This window comes from Erithacus rubecula (assembly GCF_903797595.1).
Source record: "Erithacus rubecula genome assembly, chromosome: 14".
Lineage (NCBI taxonomy): Eukaryota > Metazoa > Chordata > Aves > Passeriformes > Muscicapidae > Erithacus > Erithacus rubecula.
In genome coordinates, this window is record NC_136666.1 from 4,896,006 (window position 1) to 4,915,258 (window position 19,253).

Consider the following 19,253-nt stretch of genomic DNA (forward strand, 5'->3'; position numbering starts at 1 on the left):
TTGTACAGTTGGACTGAAGAGAAAACCACTGGCTTAAACAGAGCATCCCTTCTCCAGTCCCCTCTTGTTGTGTAAAAGGGTCACAGCAGCGTGAATGGGCTTTGATTTCTTCAGTTCCATTAGTGAGTGGATTCTCTTGGCATAAATACAGTGAAAGGTGGCTGTGGAGTTGCATACCAGGAGATCTCACACAGTCACTGTTTAAAAAACAAATGTGTGGAATGGCATGGATTTCATGGATGGAGGTTATGTGCAGCACAGGTTTGTTTCTGGGTACCCTGCCTACAGTGCAGGTTAGAGCTGCCTCTGTGGTATTTTAATAGCAAGGAGGACACGTGCTGAAGAGATGTTTGCTGTGTCTCCATCCTCAGGAGTGTCTGAGGCAAAGCAAGGGTGGGAGGGGGAAGATGGAACATTCTGGGTGTTTGGTGCTGACCCTGGTTCTGTTCCCCACTGCAGCCCGGGCCCGGGTGGGAAGAACTGCCGGGGGGCCAGCGTGGAGCACACGGTGTGTGAGAACCTGCCCTGCCCCAAAGGGGTGCCCAGCTTCAGGGACCAGCAGTGCCAAGCCCACGACAGGTACACCAACAAGAAGAAAAGCCTCCTGACAGCTGTCATTGTGGATGGTGAGTTTGTTCATCTCCCTCTGTAATTCCTCACTGTTCTTTCACTGCAGTTTCTCATCTGCAGGGCTCCCATTGTTGCTGAGAAGGCTGCAATAGGCCCCCTTTAGCTACAGCTGTAAGACTAATTACAATTAATTGTTCTTGGTGCTGCCCTGCTGTTCCTTTAGCCTTCCTAATAGAACATGCAGAGTTGTCAATGCTTTACTCATCTTTTTGAAATGCTGGGAGAGAAGTGCCTTAATTTGATTCCCAGTCTGAAGTTGGGAATTTCAGACTGGGAATCAGAGAGTTGGGAATTTAAGCATTAGAAAGTTCCAGTTAGTTTGGAACTGAAAAAAAAGGTGGATTTCCTGTGACTTTTTTACATTTATGTCACTTTGGGGCATCTCAGCATGGTTGTCTATCTCACCTGCAGTCCTTTAATGCTTCCTCTGTTGGTTCGTGCTGTTCATCTGCTATTCAGCCAGATGTGGGGATATGAAGCGGTCTGGTGAGCTTGTTCTTCTAAAATCACTGGCTGTAGCCTTAATTCTGTGAGACACAATGCCTTGATCATTTTTATCAGACTGCTGAATGTTCCCTGTAACAAATATCTTCCCTTTACAAACAGATAGACAAAAGTGTATTGACTAATTGTTTTCTGTGCTGTTAACACCCAATCTCGTCAATGTAACCCATTAATAGTGATATTTCAAAGTGAGGAAATGACAGGCCTAAACTGAAAGCCTCATGTTCCTTCAAAGATGAGATATCCAAATCCATTCATGTAGAGAATACATCACCATTTCCCCAAAAACTTGTTGCAAAGGTCAGTTGTGTTTCTTTTCCCAGATAAGCCATGCGAGCTCTTCTGCTCCCCACTGGGCAAGGATTCCCCCGTGCTGGTGACAGACAGAGTCCTGGATGGAACTCCCTGTGGGCCTTATGAGACAGACCTCTGTGTACATGGCAAGTGCCAGGTGGAGTAACTTTCTCTTGTTCTGTTTCTAGTGTTAGGTTCAGTCTGGGGCAGCTCTGTGTGGGTGGCTGGGAGGCTGTCCTTGACAGGAGGGGACAACCTTGCTTTATAAGGCCCACTACAAGTGCTCCATGGCCCTGTGTTTTGGTCTGAGAACTGTGCTGAATGCCCAAGGTATAATATTATTCTTGAACAGCTGGGAATGCTCAAAAATCACATTTGCTTGTGTGCAAGACTTGGGTGGTGAGGGACTTCTGTGAGGGGAGCAGATTGGAGGGGAAGTCTGGCCTGCTTAACTGCTCTTTTTTGACTATTAGAGAAATCAGTGATAAAAGCACTGAAGCTGCAAATCAGATTACAAATTGTCACTAGCGTGTTACAAGCAGTATCTTGCCAGAATCATGATGCTTTTTAGATCCACCTGGTTCCTTCTTAGAAATACTGAGGAAGCTTTTCAGTACCAGTTGCTTCTTGACTCCTACAGCTACATAAGCCAGAGTCTTCAGATTGAATTTCCTTTTCCTTGGAGTGATGTCCTATAATGATTGCAATGATTATTTCTCTCTAATAAAATTACACACAGACCCAAAATGAGGTGTGGGAGATCTCTGTAATAAAACTTCTTGGTTTGCTGAGAGAGTTTGTAACACATTGAATGCTAAGGAGGGAAGCTCTTAGCACTGATGCTTCAGGATCCTCAAAAATGTAATGGAGTTGTGTAGACCCATATAAGATGGAGATTTAATGTGTGGACAAGGGAAGGGAGATGAAAAAATGTGTACTTAAAGATCATAAAAGATTGGAAGTTGTTTGGAGTGAGTGCTCCTGGTGATGCATTCAGGTAATTTGTCAACAATTTGACAGGGCACAGCCTTGATGAGTTTCCTCTCTCCTGATCATGGAGCCTGTGTTCAAAGTGTACTGCACACACCTCAGTGGTGGGAAAGACAGTTCACTTGGCTACAGCAGCCTTGCCAGGGCTGAATTCTTCCTGGCAGTTCTTCCCTTTAAGTTTCTCCTCATCTAGATTTGTATCATGTGGTAGGACTTGCTCTTTCTGGTATTAACCAGCCCTGGTATCCACCAGAACAGCTTTTTAGCATCACCCTTTATTTCCACTAACTTCACTGCTTTGTCCTGGCAAACCAGAAAAGTTAGTGGAAGTAAATCAAAATTTGGCATTATTTCTGATTTCTGTGAGTGGTTAAGAAATGCCAATTTTTATTGCTTTGAGCTTTCCAGGCAGGGAGATGAATGAACACAATACTCACATTGGTGTGAGAGAGGCTTTGGGGATGGAAAGCAGTTTTACTAATAGCAATGCAAAGAGAGAAGTGAAAAATCTTGGGATTGAATTTTGCACTGCTGCAGGAGACACTTCCCACTGTTTCTTGACAAATGATGCTGAAGAGGCAGTTTTAATTCACTCTTTCTAATTTATTCCAATAAAGAATATGAACAGCAACAGTCTGGGGAGCCAGGGCAAGTTTGATTCTTTATAATACAAAGTGCTTTGCACATAGTGCCAGGTTCATGGTGCATCCCAAGTTACTTCATTTTCCCCTGTTTTTGGCTATAGCTAAAAAAAGCTAAAAAACCTCTCATTAATAAACTTTTATAGTCAGGCCAGCTGTGCACCTCCAGCTGTGTGCCATTGACCATTACTCTGGGCTGGCCAGTTTTATTGCTCCAAACCTTCAGAACTGTCACAAATGGTAAATCAGACATCATGGCAAGGCACGTTTTTTTCATCCAGGGAGGATCAGTAGCCAGCTCCCTCCAAATGAATTCCTTTATGAGCACAGAGCACTGGAGGTACATCACGAAAAGCAGATTGCACTCAGAGTCGGGGGCAACTGCCTTTAACTGTGCAGAGAGGTGATGACAGCTGCAGAACATTCAGTCCATTTGCATCTGGCTGAGAAAAAATGTGAAATGATCAGTTCAAGCCGAGCAGATTTGAAAGCCCTGTGAACTCATTTATAATACTCCTCTGCCATATATGCAGCGCAGTGCTGAAAATTGCCATATGTGCCTATGCACCCCATTTGCCACAGATATTTGTCTTGCTAGCTGCCTATTAAACCAATTTAATTGCCATATTCATTTAATTACTCCTCTCCTTGTTTCTTTACCCACTGTAGACATAGCCTGGCAATAAGCATTGCAGGGGGCCTAGAGAAAAGAATAAGTGCTGAAATCAGAGGGTGGTATTACTGTTATTTATTTTCTTATGTAATCCTTCTAGTTAGAGGCTCTCAAAGGCAGGAATGACACATTGTCAGTGCAACAGACAAATTAGCAGTAACCATTGCCTGTGAACATCTAGCCCAGGAAATGTAATAGATCTTCTCCCTTCATTAGTTGCTCCTAAATGCAGCTCATGACTGTTCTTGGATGATGAATGAATGTAGATGAACATGACAGAGAAAAAACTGTTGCAAGGGAAGGAGGGTTTTGAGAAGGAAAGCAGGAACAGATTCTCTGAAGCCTCAAAATGCCCCAAATGCATTTGAGCACTAAGGGAATTTTCCTTCAGTTGTACTTTGTGAAGTTTCTACAGTTTCACTTTAAAGCTGAACTCCAATCTAAAAGGTGTTAATGAAGCCTTTGGTGTCAGCCTCACTATCCCTGAAACAAAATCATCAAAAGCAGCAGCATCTCTGTATTTATCCCTTACACCTGAAGGCAACTGGAGTGAGTAAACTTGGTTATTACTTTGATCATGCACAGAAGCACCAAAGAGCAAAGACAGCCCTAAATTTAACATAGGGGTTCCTAAATCACCTAGACTTTTTCTAGTCCTACTCCTTGTTTTTGAGATGAATCATAAGGTCTTAATTCAATTTTGTCCTTGTTTGAGTTGCTTTTGTGGCTGAATATTTAAAATGCACCATTTCTTGCCATCCTCTGAGCAAACTGGATCCCCTCTTCAAAGCGTATGTTGGTCTTTGACTTTTTTCCCTCAAAATGCACATGGTCTTCTAGCAAGGAGAATTTATTTTCTCCAGAGATTTTTCAGAGACAGAAAATATGTAGCAGTCTGGAGAACAAGAGCAGCCTGATCTCTTGGAGGAGGAGGAGGGTGAGTGCTCATTTAGGCTTTGCAGCAGTTTGCTTTCCCTGTGATGGACACTGCAGCCATGGAGAAGGTGGAGTAGGGCACTGCAACCTGCACCTCACACTGGGTTCATCTTCTCCTATTTCTCTTCAAGTGACAAATGGCTTTCAGGGAGAGGATTCCCTGAGGGTTTTGTTCTTCCCTGGGCCTGTGGGGAGTGTGTTTGATGAGAGAACACTCGTGAGAGCAGGGCATTTTCTAACCCCGTACAGTGCTTTGCTCTGTGCTGCTGAGGTTAATTCAAAACTGCTGGCAGAAGTGGAACTAAGAAAAGTGTCAGATGTCACAGAGCAGAGGGGTGAGGAGAAGACAAGCTGCTCAGCTGACTGTTATGATGCACATGACCTTGTGCTGGCTTTTCTCAGAGGAGGATTAGTCTGAGCCTCATGACAGCATGAGAACTTTCCAGTGGGGACTACAGATTGTGCTTTGGGATGTAATTTAAGGTCTCTGTGAAAAGAGAGACCTCCTGTATAGCTGAACTGGCTGGAGATCAAGGGCAGTCTTTTCTGTGATTTAACAATTTAAGAGGTGAAGATGTTTTGGCTCCGTCTGCAGTTTTCTCATGAATGTTTTGTCATACCACACCTCCTTTCAACTGGCTGGTGAATCCACATTATGTTTAATGATAATAAACCACATATTAGGCTTTCCTGGCACAACAAAATTGTTACAGAGATACTTTTTTTCTGAAAGTGATTGTCACACTCCATGAAAGTGGAGCACAAATTGGAAAATGGACAGGTTTTCAAAAATAGCTTCTGCAAACTGGACAGGCAGAGTGTCAGGAGGGTGACAGAGGAGAAACTGAAGTTGTCTACTGGACCTGCTGCTGGCAAACGGTTTTTTATATACTTAGTACCCACTTTTTGCATTTGATTGATGCCTGCAGTTCTGGCTTTGTCTCCTCACTTGAGTATTTTCCATGTATTATTCATATTCCTGCATTACAAACTGTGGTACAAGATGTTCCAGACTGGGTAGCTTGTCTCCATACAACAACTTGGCTTAGCACTGACTTTGATAAATTATTTAGTGCATGTGCACAAAATCCAGAAGGATTATCTGAACTACAGAAACCTGTTGTATAATTGCCTTTTTGTTTTTTTCCATGTCTGGATCTGTAGCAATGTAATCTGAGGTTAAAAGGAGTATCAGGGATCTTGGTAAAACAGAGTGAGTGACAAAACCAAGTTTTGTCGATATCCTACTAGTTTGTGGTGTACTTTGCAGTGGGGTATGAAAAAAAAAACATGCTATTTCCCCCAGTTTTTCTTCCATGCTATCCCATGGAAAGCATATGATAGAACAGAAGCAAAGGAGTTCCTGGGATGGGCAAGAGCTTTGTATTATTTGCATGTTCTCTAATGAACACAGAGGTTTTGACACATTGCATTCAATAGCTATATGTGAAAAATAAAGAATTATTGTGTCTAATACCTCCATGAGCTGCTGAGGGATCTAAGCACAAAGTCAATGGCAGGTGACATTGCAGATCTAATGCAGATGAAATAATGTTAATTTAAAAGAGGAGGTTTCTAACTCCTAATTCAGCCGAGCTCTTCTGATTCAGACAAATCTGAAGGCTTGGAAAATGACAGGAGGGTATTTGCTGAACTAACTCCTGTGTGGACTCCAATACTTAGCACAAAATTTGTTGTGGAACAGAAATTGCAGTAACTCAGAGATGAACTGCTTGGTTAGGGACCCAGACTCAGTTCACCCAGCCCTGACAGCCACCCACAACCCTCCACAGGGGCAGACGTGTTTTAAAATAAGAGTTCTCTTTCCCTCAGATCTAAATGTCACTTGCTCACATCTGTACATTCCTGTTTCATGTGGTCCGTCCCTGGAGGTATCAATGGACATTGGATATTATGGACAAAAGGAATTGGCAGTGTGGATGAATCTGTCATAACCAGCCTGCTCTATACGTGATTAATTTGCAAAGTGGCACATGTTGCATCAATATTTGTATTTGATCCATTGAGACAGCCAGTTAGTTCAGCATATGGGAAGCATTACAGTTTTGTGAGCTTACAATGTCATTTCTTGCACAGAGTGGGTGTATATAACAAAAATAATTGTGTTTATGTAGCAAAACATACCCTCACAAGCTGTATCAATTGAGCTCTTTCACAGCCATTGAAAATACAAATAAAAACATCATTAAAAAATATCCAAGCAATACAGAGAGTAGTTCACACAGAAGAATCCAAGTGGTATGTATTCAAAAGAGAAGAGTTTTCCTATGCTGGAGCCAGCTATGACTGAAGCTGCAAATACCACCCAACAAGCAGTATTTCAGATGTTTAATTATAAAAATGAGAAGAAGGGGGAGGGAGAGAAGGAAGGGTGGATGGAGATATCGGCTTAAAGAGAATTAATTTCAGGCCTTTGGCTTAGAAAACATGCAGGTACCTGCCAATTTAAAGGTCAGTGGCTAGTTCCAAAATGTGGTGTCAGAGTAGGAGACTCCCTGGGTGGAAGAGCCTTAAGAAACTTGTGGACACATTTCTGACTGTCCATGGTGAGCACTTGAAGCCCTAAAATACTTATTTTCATGTTTCTTGCCAGCATTCCCATGTTTTAAAGCTGCTTCCCTTCTCACCAGTCCATTCAAGACTGATGGAACTCAGTATCCAGCAAGTGCTGGATGGGCTGATCCATGGATCAGTCTGCTCATCTGCAGGATAACTCTTGGGTCAGAAAACACATGGGAAGTTACTGTTATTTACAGGGTCTTGCTTTCTTCAGAATGGAAAGCTTCCCCTTTCTGCATCTTAATTTAATAAATATCCTTACCTTGATTGGTTGGACTGGACAGGAAGCAACACAAAGCAAGTGAGAGATGGCAAAGATCAAACAACTACCTTGAACTATTTAGGTTTTAAGGGATTATTTCTGCACTGTGAAAACTTGACTTCTGAGCAGTGAAACTTGGGATTTTCCCTTTGCATATGGTTAATTCAGCCTTCACATTTTGACAAGCTTTCTGCAGGCTGATGACAGCTCTGTAGTTATAGGATGGGCAGTATAATACACAGAGCATATTGAGAAGCATAGTGGGAAGCTGCTGATGTACACACTTGAAGGTTTTTTCAGCCAGTGCTGGAATTTCAGGGGCTCTCCCACTTTGGAGAAATCTCTCAGCTAACAGCCCAAGGACTGCTGGCAGGTACTTTGCACACACAAAAGGAGAGCCACTGTGTTCTGCCCTTCCAGTCCTGCCTCTTTCCCTTTGATCCACTTTTTATAAGAGTGGCCATGGTGGTGATTTTAAGAGCATTTTCCATGTGGGGGATTCTCAAAGGATCAGAGTGACCAAGGTGGTCACTGTAATGTGTTTCTAAATGACTTTGCAGCTTTTGGAATCCTCTGTCAAATCTTACCCAAAGCTGTTTCATTATGTGTTGTTATTAAATGTACTGTTATTAAATGCACTTTCAGTTTGGAAATGATTGGAAGGCTTGGGGAGAGGGAAACAGGCTCTAATATTTGTGTAGACAACACTAACGTGCTTCCAAGGTATTTTTCCCCCATAAAGTAGCAAGAATGCACCAATTTTCATCTTGAAGCCAAGGAAAAAAAAGTGTTTTATTCTCTTAGACATACTCCTTTGTAAGAAGCCATTTCCTGATCCAAATGTGATGGGGGATTTAAGTCTCAAGGCCTGGATTGGGAGAAAACTCTGTGGATGGGAGCATTGAAGAGGAGGGTGCAAGGGCCATTCCCAGATCCTTCACTCACAGGGAATAGGGTGAAGATGAAAGGTAAAAATCAGCAAAGATACTGAGAGTTACATTTGTGAATTCAGTGGGTTCTTTCAGTGCCCTTCAGAGAGGGCCTCTCAAGTCAGAGGGTGCCAGTGACCAAGTAAAGGTGTGAGGAAATGGCTTATTTTAAACCCCAGTCTCAGATGAGGGGGGGACTCAGCCTTCCCAAGCTTTGCTGGCTTTCACTGGTTTCCATTATCTGGGAAACTCCAGCGTAAACACAAAGCCAACTCCCCATTCTTTCCCTGCCTCCGTTAGAGTCCTACAGACTCCTCGAGTAGCTCTGGGAATAAGTGTGGTTCAACACTCATTATGTTCCCTTTATTCATCTGTGTGCTCACATAGTGCTAATAACAATGCAGCACAATAAAAGATAGCACCAGAGCCTTAAATTAAACACAGCCTTTCCAGTATCTCAGCAGGGTGGCAGGCAGGCGCTGATTTCCAGCTGCCTTTCAGCAACCCCATTAATAAATCATCCTGATTTTCCTGGAAGGAGAACTGCTGGGACATCCTTCTGTTCTGGGGGCAGAATCACGTTCAATATCCCCAAATTATTTGTTGGACATGGGCGTGAAGTTTAGGCTTGAGAATTACAATTGCCAAAAACTTCATGATCTTCATCCTACTTCTTTTAACTCCCACTTATACATTTATACAGGTTTTTTCCTGCTGTTCCCATGCACCAATATAGGTGCTGTGCCAGTTAATGAGCAGAGTTTCCCTAGTATGTGCTTAGGATGATCAGCCTCTCTCAGCATGTCTGTCCCTAATGATTTACCCAGACAAGCTTTGCATCAGCACACCGTGGAGCGCTGGCAATCTTTGATCCCTGAAATACATCTGGACTCAGGCAGTGGCCAGGGTCTTCTGAAACAAGGGGAATGTTGGAATTCTGATCCAAATTGCATTGCTTACATGCAGACAAGCTCAGATAAACAGCCCAAGTTCTCTTAGTATTTCCTTGCTTACCCTATTTTTCACAATGTTTGTTGTTTTGATTGTTCCCTAAGATATCCTCCAATTTTCCTCTGGCTTCATCATAGGAAGGCAAAGATGGGAGAGACTCAATAGCCTTATTCAAATAAGTCTTACTAGTGACAGTCCTGCTGCTTATTTGCCAAGAAACTGTTTATCTGTGCAGAATAAATCTTAAACTCATTTTTAACTGTGCAATCTCTGCTAATAACTTGCATAATGACAATGCTTATTTCAGTAGAAATTTACGTTTTAAGAACAAATTGCTGATCATTTTGAGGGTCTTAAATGGACAGAATACAATTTATATAGATCATTGACAATGTTGTCAGCCTCAAGATCTACAAATGTGGAATGTTCAGCATCATAACCTATGAATACTTTGTGAATAAGGAAGATTATGGTGATAATCCTGATGGCTACAGGGAGAATATTGTGACTCTTCCCATGTGTGGAAGCAGAATTGTAGGCTTTTATTGGAAAAAAATTAAGTTTGTATAGAAAATTGTGAAAACACCATTTATAATGAAGCTTTAGATGAAACTGTTAGATTTTATAGTTTATTTTTCAATTGAATGTTGATTTTTAATACAGTGCAAGCATGTGGAAAATTTCATAATTGTCCAGATAGGAAACTGACCTGCTTCTATTGAACTACTCTTTCATTTCAGGTATCTTGAACCATCTGATTAATGAGGTCTTCTTTCAGGTATTTCAGAAGTGTGATGAAGAGTTCAGTGTTTTCTCCCCATTAAGGTTTTCAGTCAGATGTCAATATTAATCTTGACCTCACTGTTCAGAGATGCACTAACCTTGCAGACAAAGTAATGGGGGGTCTCTGGTTGTTGTCATTAGAAAATTGGCTGTGATGGGATCATTGGCTCGGCTGCCAAAGAGGATCGCTGTGGGATCTGCAGTGGCGATGGGAAAACCTGTAAAGTGGTGAAAGGAGACTTCAACCACACCAAGGGCATGGGTGAGTAACACTCAGTGGGGTTCTCATACCTGCTGGAGGAGAGTTGGGGTAGCAGTAACAGCTCTTCTTCTTGGAGAGCACTGGAGTCACCTAGAAAAAACAGCTCCAGGAGGCACCTGAGAAACACAAAACAAACCCCAGCTCACTTCAAGTGTGATATCCCATCTGCTTCTTACTCAGTCACCCAGATACCAGCCACTGCCTCTGCCTGAAATTCAGAGTGAAATTGTGTTTCTCATTTTGAGTCCTACTGATGCTGATGATTTTAAATAGGAGACAAAATCACAGAATCTTTCCCAGCGGGAAGGAAGTTGGATTTCAGCACCGTGTTTGAGGTCTCAGAATGATGCATGTTGTAGATGATTCATGTTATAATCAGAATATCTCAGCTTAAGGAAAGAGCACTGCACTCCCCTCTGAATATTTTTACTGATTCTCTGCCAGCAAAAATATCCAGTATAGAATATAGGAGCTTGGAACTAAGACTTTTCCCTTTCTTGTTAAACATTAATGTATGTACAGCTTGGTGTTTGAATTAGTCTTTGTTCCAGGGTTTCTGTACTACACTTCTGAGAACCCTGTTATCACACATCCTAATTAGCCAAAGTGGGGGAAAGCCATGTCCACAACTTGGAAACTGCTCTAGGAGGAAACACTTGTCCAGAAGAAAAATAATTTCCTCTTCAGTGAATATAGAACTGACATTTCTGTATCGAGAAATATATTCAACATGTGCTGCTCCAGGACTGAGTTCCACAAAGCACATGAAAATCCCCTTTAAGCACACACTTCAGTTTAGTGGCTAAAGCAGCACCAGTGCTTAGCAACTCCTGTTAGTCTGGTCTCAGCTCTGAAGTCTGAGGCACTGATTTTTCACTTTGTTCACTGACCTCTTCCTCTGCACCCTTCCTCTCCTCACCTGTGAGGCCAGCTTGGATCTGTCACCTCCTGTGAGATGCAGGTAGGATTTGCCACCTGCACCACATCTCTCTGGAGCACATTTGTGTGCTTTGCCAAGCTGTTGAATGATTTCCTGCATTAGTGCCTTTGACTCTTTTGTCCCAGTTATTTCCCACCCACTTGCACCAAGTCTTTTGCATTTGATGCAAGTGATGGGAAAAGTTCCTCATTTTCATTGAAAAAAGCTCAGCTATTCTCCATTTCTGTAGCAGGTTATACAACTTTGATGGATTTCTTACATTCTACTGAAGAGTAGCTATCTTTTATCTTTTCCAAGGAGTCTACAAAACATCTTGTGCAGATAAATACAAAATTTCTGGGTCACTGCCAGGAGGTTGCACCCATTTCCAGCTACACAGACTGCTTGAGGTGGTGACTTTACAAGGTTGTAGGAGCAGAGCAGCTTCAGCCTTAACTGGCTGCCAGGACTCTGCAGTAGGTTTTCACCCCCAGTGCCCTGGAATCAGAAAGAATTCCTGATCACTTGTGGACAGTGTTCAAGCATTTGGATTCTCTGCTGATCATCTCAGCTGCACAAACCTGTCAAAGTGTTGCTTTGTCAATGCAATGCTTCCACCTTTAGCCATCTCACATAATTTAAAAGATAATTCTTTTTACCAGTGTAACATCATAGCCATTTATTAGATGTTTTTATTTTTAATTTAATTTGGAAAGTTAATTGCATTTTATGTATGCTCTCATCCATTTCTGCTTACATGCTGCTGTTTTGCAGAATCAGGTCTTCAGGTGAACCCACTGAATTTCATGCAGTAGGCAAAGCTCCAGTTCTGGGGTATCATGAGTGAATGTGGCATTACTCAAGGGAAAAAAACCCCAACTTTTAAAAAAAATTAACAGTTAAGCAAAAATCTGCAAAAATTTGATATAAGTTGGGGCAAAGAAATATCCACAATATTCTGGTGAGAACAAGGTTTGAGTGTGTAAATGATTGCACAGTTCAGTGGCAAATCCCCACGACCTGGCTGCCTTCCAAGTCGAGGCCAAGACCCCGAGTCCAGAGTGCTGATTTATTATTTCAAAAGAGAATTAACTTCAAACATCAAGACATTGATTGTTTTGGAGTGGTAACTGTTTGGGGAATCACAGCTGCAGCCTTGGGCCTTGGCCCTGCCCATGGGACTGCTCTGGTTGCAGGATTGGTCCCTCTGTGTCCTGTGCTTGTAAATAATGTTGTGGAGCCCTGTGAACTGAACTAAACCCCTGCCAACTCCTTTCTGTTTCTTAGTAACCAATAGTCATTGTAAGAAGGTTTCCACATGTGTGATGGCAAAGGCAAAGGCTGTTCCCAAGTGTTTCTCGTGTAAGATACTTGAATGCTGTTTGCAGTGTCAATGGGTGTTGGTGAAATCCTTTGGTGTTGGTTCTTTATCTTCTTTTGGTCGGATTAGATGGGGAAATTTGGTATCAAAAGCCATGGATAAACTTCAAGTCCTTTTACTGTTACACTTGCCTTGTCAGAGATACAAAGTACAGACCCTTTCCTTTTAGGGAACCTATCTCTGTGAAAGGAAGCCAAATTTTCATGCACCAAGCAAAAAGAGCCATGTCTATTCCTTTTTTCCCGAACTTTAATGTCACAGTGGTTCTGCCACCCTGGGGGAAAGATGAGGGAACACTCACAGTGCCTCATGGCCCAGCAGTTCATCTCTTACCACCTGTGATCCAGGGTGATCCAACTGGAAATGGACACCATTTTTCTGCTGGACAGGAGGTCAAAAGCCTTTATTTATGATGCTAACCATCACATACACTTGTGTGCAGCTGGCTGTCTTCAGCAGGCCAGCTGAATGCACAGTTTAGACTGAGGTTTCCTTTTGACTGGCAGCATGCCTTATACCTATTTCTACAAAATATTTTTTCAAAACCAATCACAGAATTATTCTGAAGTCCATTTCTGTCACCCTGCCACTGTACAAGGGACCTAGAAATGAAGGCCAGCTCTTGGACTCCTGTCTGTTGGGGAGCTGATTTATCACTGACAGCTTCTCCAAGGCTGTGCCTATAATGCCCAGAGTCTCTCGACTTTTCTCAGCCACATAAAGATTTTCATTTTTGATTGTGGGTCAAAAAGAATTTATGGTTATAAATCAAAAAATAACCACAGATATTTGGATATTTTTTAATGGCAAAATCTAATTAAAGGTGAGAGATGCCAGTTGTTGTAACTATCATTTTGGAAAAGGAAAAGTACATCTTTAGTAGGAATTTTTCTTTTTAAGATGGTGGAAAAGTAGGGGTTTTATTGCATATGCTGTTTGTCCAACACTTATTAAAAGAAATTTGAACAGTGGTGCTGTTGTGCTGGCTGGGAGCATCTTTAGCCAACACAAAAATATCTTTTTTTATCAATACATGTAAATTATGAGAAAATAGAGCTCTACCTAATCTTTAACTCAGAGATCCTTTATAAGGGTTTCATCAGAACATGCAGGTTAGAAATCCCAGTAACCAACTTTGCAGCAATGGTAGGAGGCTTTGAAATTTATCCAAGGCTCTTCAGAGAAATGATTTTCTTACAAATGAGCTATCCCATGGCTGGAAGTGGACATGTGCCAATGCAGGATTTATTCTCAAGCTAAAAGCAAGGGAGAATCATCACAGCTATTCAGAAAATAGACTCATAATTTGCACTCCACTGCAACAAATAGCACTCAGCAAAGGGTGCATGGTGGGAAGGAGAAAGAGTCTGAGATGGTCACCCTGAAATAGCATGGGAGCTCTGCTGCCCTTGGCTGGCAGGCAGGCAGGACAGCCTGATCTCCCTGGCTTCTACCCTGAGATATTTGTTCAAAGCACTTTTGGGAGGTTTGATAATAAGCTGGGCACTGTTGACTTTTTCCCATCTGATTTTGGTGTGTGCAGGGGTAAGGTGGGGACGTGCAGTGCCCAGGGATTGGTACTTGCAGCCATGGGATCATTTTTCCTTCACCTCGGAATCTGTCTTTCACTGCAGTGTGAACCAGAAGAGTTTTGCAGTAGATCAGTGGCATTCTGAAGTTCACACTAAACTTTCTGTTCTTTCTGGGAGTAATAACAATGGCTAACAATGGATTTTTCTGTGTGGGCTGCTTTCCTTTTGCAAATCTCTCCAGCATTTAAATGAAGATACAGTAGCCACTGTTCACATATTAATCTCCTTGATGACAAAGCCACCTCTTTGTTCTGGTGTCTCTCCTAATACGAGTTATACCATAAAATTTGTATCTAGGATTTGCTTCAATCACAGTCTTACATTCCTGAGACACTGATGTAATGCAGATTATCCAGAAAGATTGGTGTGTGCCAGAGTAACTGTTCCCAAGGTGGAGTATACTGCATACAGCACTATAAATTATCAAATAATGAAGTTCTCCTGTTGTATTTTCAAAGCTTCATCTTAACAGGCCGATTTATGGGCAAAATTACTAAAAATACTGCCTGATAGTTGCCAAATCTCATCAGTCTTTAACCAGTTCTTCATTTAAAGCAGAACTTTAAGCCCAACCTTGCAAACACCAGCCTTGCAGACAATTATCCTAAGACCTAACAGAGCTTTGAGAGTCCTTGACTCTGGGCCAACTCTGAGACTTTTTTTGGTCATTCTAACTGACACTTGGTAATCTTTCTGGCAATCTGCAGTTACAGTTTGCTTAATAAAATGTGCCTGGAAAACACTGGAGGTGTTTCCTGGTGCAGTTACCTCAAAAATCAGGAATCTGTGACCAGAAGCCTCCCACCAGCTCTGAGGACCAGAATGGAGTGGTAGAGGTGATCCAAGTTTTTACCTGTGGCAAATCTGCATGGGTGATATCCAGTCTGTTTGCAGCAGAATTTGACCACTAACTCACCCAACATTTCTGGAGATAATGAATGAGAGTGTCCAGGTGCTCCTAGTGGGACATGCCCAAGGGTTCTGCTTCACCTCTGAGACAACAGGTCAGATCCAAACACCTGCAAAGCATTTGGCTGTTCTCTAACAGGAGAGTGAAGGTCAGCAGTCAGGTTTGTGGCACAGTGAGTTAACACTGTGTGTTTCTTCTTATTCAGGAGCTGTGAGTGCAACCTCTCAAAGCCATCAATCAGGATTAGAAATTACACAAGGAGAAAAAATCTGGTGTAAGACCAAACCAAACAAGTCTCCAGAGCTAATACTCTGTTAATAGCTCACACTTCACTATTTACTATTGTAAAAAGTAACATAAAAATCACTTTTCCACGTGATGTTTCTCTCATGGCACAGTGATGAAATGAGTGTATTTATGGCTTGAGATGAGCCTCCAGCACAGCTCTAGAGTTTGCTCACCTCTAAAGCAGTGTGACACACTCCTGACTGCTGCTGGGTCAGGGGATAGATCCAGAGTTCACTGAACTTAGTGACTGCTTTCCACTAAATTCAGAGTAACTTTGTCTCCAAACCCTGCATGATTTAGGTCTGGGCATTTGTATCTGGTTTAAAAACTAAATAAGCAAATAGTCCCCTAGTAGGTACATTAAATTATCTGAAACTTGGGCATGTTCCAGACTGGCTTCCTAACATTGGTGTTCAGGGGTGTATCAGGAGCTGTTTCCCTGTGACAGACTGTTGCTGGTCACACTTCTGCTGTGTTCATGTCTTGAGTGGTTGTTGGTTGGGTTTATATGCAGCTGCATGGGGTGCAGTGAGGATGTTTGATATCTGAAACACTCTGTATTGACTGTGATTTGATATCTCAGCTGATGAAAAACCAACTCCTGGCAATGTCTGGGATAAAGCCCAACATCCGTTTGCTCTGATTTCATAACAGATTTCAGTATTGCCTTTGAAAAATTGACCCTGGAAGTAATGATTTTTCCTGGTGAAACCCAGGCTGGAACAGCAGCTGGGAGAGCCTCTGCTCTGGCTTCTGTGGACAGACAAGGTTGGAGCTCTGCTGCCCCTCTCTCTGGTTTTCCTGCAAGGGATGAGTGACCATTTCTGAGGTATCCTGAGTAAGGGAGAAGTGAGGAGGAACAAATGCAAAGAGAACTGAGCTGAAGGGCCAGATGAAAGTGTCATTCAGATACAAGTCAGGAAAAGAGGGAGCCTGTCTGGCCCAAGTCAACTGCCCACCCTCTGCATCTGATGAAACTCAAGAGCTCAAGCCTTACTCATGAAATGCATATTCAGGAAATGAATCTACCATCTGAGAGCCCAAACCTGTCTCACTCCATGTCACAGTGGCAGGAGAATCACTTAGTCCTGAGGTGCAAGAGGCTGTCACCATATTCCTTTGAGTCCTCCCTGTATCAGCACAGTAAAAGCAGGGCTGTTCAGCTGCACTTTTATCCCTAAAATAGCTCCCTGGACACTGCTAGGTGCTAAAGGAATCACTGCTCCCTGTGCCAGCACTTCTCCAACCCATTCCTCTAGGCAGCCCACAATTCCCATAAAGGCATCAGTGACACAGAACAGCTTCTCAGAGCCCTTTAAAGCAAGAAAAGTGGATGAGGGAACATACAGGATAAGCTGCTTAACATCTAAAAGAAAGAGGACAGCAATCACCCTAAGAAGGTGCCAAGTGATACACTGCAAAATAAACTGGGTGGCCAATTAGGAGGAATCAAGTCATGGTTGTGATGAGATTAGTGTCATCTATAGAAGCCTGATTCAAAGTCCAGTGAAGCCAGTGGAAAAACTCAGCCTGGCTCTTTGAAATGGCCCCTAGTGTTCCTCCACTGTATTATTTAAAGGCACCACTTCTACCCCCTGGGGCAAGTCTAAGTCTGCATGTCTCCTTAGTGGGGGAAAATAGGCTACATTTCCTTGTAGTTCCTCTTTATTCTTACAGTATTCTGTGAGTCAAAATTGGTCTTTGAAAAATTGTTTAGAGGTGACCAGCAATCCTGAAGAAACTTCTAACTCTGTTATCACATTAAATCTGAGCTGTTGAATTCTCAGCAGCCCAGTGCAAGGAGATCACTATCTCCTACAGAATTTTTATACAGAGCTGAAGTGTAAGTGAAACCAAGCTTTTCCCCTCATTTGTCCCACTAATTCCCTCTGTTCAGTTTTAGCATCATCAAAAAGTTTTGTGGAAGTGAATCCTTTCTGACAGCACAGTCTGGACAAGGAGGACAAAGCAGGAGCATCTACTGGAAACATGATTTCAAATGTCTGTTCTGTGCAGTGTTGCTCCTGACAGTCACACTTCACAGTGTCCTCATGCATCCCTGTTAGTACTGCAGGAGAACCAGAGTGATCTGAAGGATGCAGATGTAATAAGAGCTAATTAACAAGCCTGAAGTCACAGCTGAGCAGCACGCATGCATTTCTGCTGAAATGTTAGTCATGACCAACAGTGAGAACTGGCTGCCTGCACAGGGATCTCATTTGGAGTGTTTCTCACTCAATCACCATCCTGGAGTTGAGTTTTTCACAGAGAGATACAGGGTGGCTGATCCTGGCTGGCCCTGCCCTGCTTTCATTCACCCCTTTTTTGTTGCTGTAGGTTACATTGAAGCTGCTGTGATCCCTGCGGGTGCCCGGCGGATCAGAGTGGTTGAGGATAAACCTGCTCACAGCTTTCTGGGTAAAAAGACAAAAGAAAAAAATGTTTTTATTAAAATTCAGCTCTGTTTTCTTTTGAAAATGACCCTTCTCTTAGCGAAGGTTTGTTGCTGTGGGGGAGGGCTGGTGATTTGAGACTTGCTGCAATCTCTGCTTTTGTGGCTTGGTTTCATGATGTTTGTGATGTGATAGTATGTGACACTTACAGGCCCTGTGCAACCTGGAAGGACCAGAGAGTACTTTTATATACAGAACAAGAGTTCCTGAGCAGAACTTGGCAGTGGCTTGCACAGAGCTGCCAGGAGCACACAGCACTTCAGGAGGGAGTGGGGAAGAGAACAGTGTGTTTAGAGAAGGGAATGGCAGAGGTACTGATAGGAAGGCGCCCAGCTCAGTCTGAAGCAGAGGCAGGACAGGGCAGCTGATATCCCTCAGTAACCTGCTGCCATTTACTACAGCAGCACATTTTCACTGGATGCTGTACCCAGTACCTGATCCTGCACTCTGAGATGGGCTTAGCCTCTAGTCCACTTGCCTCTATTTTACCAGGCAAAAAAAATTGTTTAATCCTCTTGCATTTCTACTTCTACATTCCTTTAGAGGGGAACAGGCACCCTCTCCCCTTTTCCTATTGGAAATAAAGGTTTAGACATAGCTGATGGGTAAGATTTGCATGTGAGGTTGTTGTAGAGCAGAGTCTGTCAATGAATTTGTTGTTCAGTTACTCATTGCATAAATTAAAGGTCAGAATGGCATTTGTAAAGTGCAGTCAGTCAGTTACACTGAGGATCTGTCGGTCTGGTCTTCTGCCTCTTCTCTCCAAGTGTTTGGAGCACTTCCTTCCCTGTCATTACTGTGCAGTAGATAGAAGGTTTCATCCCCATCTACTTCGAGGGGGAGTCCAGTTCACAGTACTGCTAATGCTCCATGGCCCTGAATTTACACAGGAAGCCTGTGGCAGAGCAGAGGCTTCATGGAAAGTTGCCTAAGATCCAAAAAAACCCCGACACATGAAAGGTCCCTGGCACAATCAGAGCTGCATGGCCATGGAATTGCTTCCAGAGAGGAAGGAACTCTGAAAGAATTGCAGAGCTTGTCACTCTCTGTCTTGTGGAAGAGGAAACTGAGGTGTTGCAGCTGTTCATGGCTATGCAGGGAGTCAGAGCAAAGCTCAGACCTTGGTTTTTGATTTCCACATCATTTACTTATATTTCTTCATCTTCAGCCAAAAGGAGATGTTAATATCCAGCACTGGAATATCGGATGCAGCTGAAAACGTTTGCCTAGTGGTTGTGTCAGGATTTCAGGTCTAGTGCTATTGGTTTTCTGTCT

General features: G+C 42.8%; 1 protein-coding gene across 1 annotated transcript in view; it reads left to right on the forward strand.

The window, feature by feature from the left end:
- ADAMTS17 (ADAM metallopeptidase with thrombospondin type 1 motif 17) overlaps window positions 1-19,253 on the forward strand; it is a 155,979-nt gene that overhangs the window by 92,251 nt on the left and 44,475 nt on the right. The window contains 5 exon segments of the mRNA XM_079318073.1: window positions 460-626; window positions 1,458-1,585; window positions 10,315-10,435; window positions 12,642-12,716; window positions 17,863-17,943. Of these exon segments, the coding sequence (XP_079174199.1) occupies window positions 460-626; window positions 1,458-1,585; window positions 10,315-10,435; window positions 12,642-12,716; window positions 17,863-17,943 (572 nt within the window).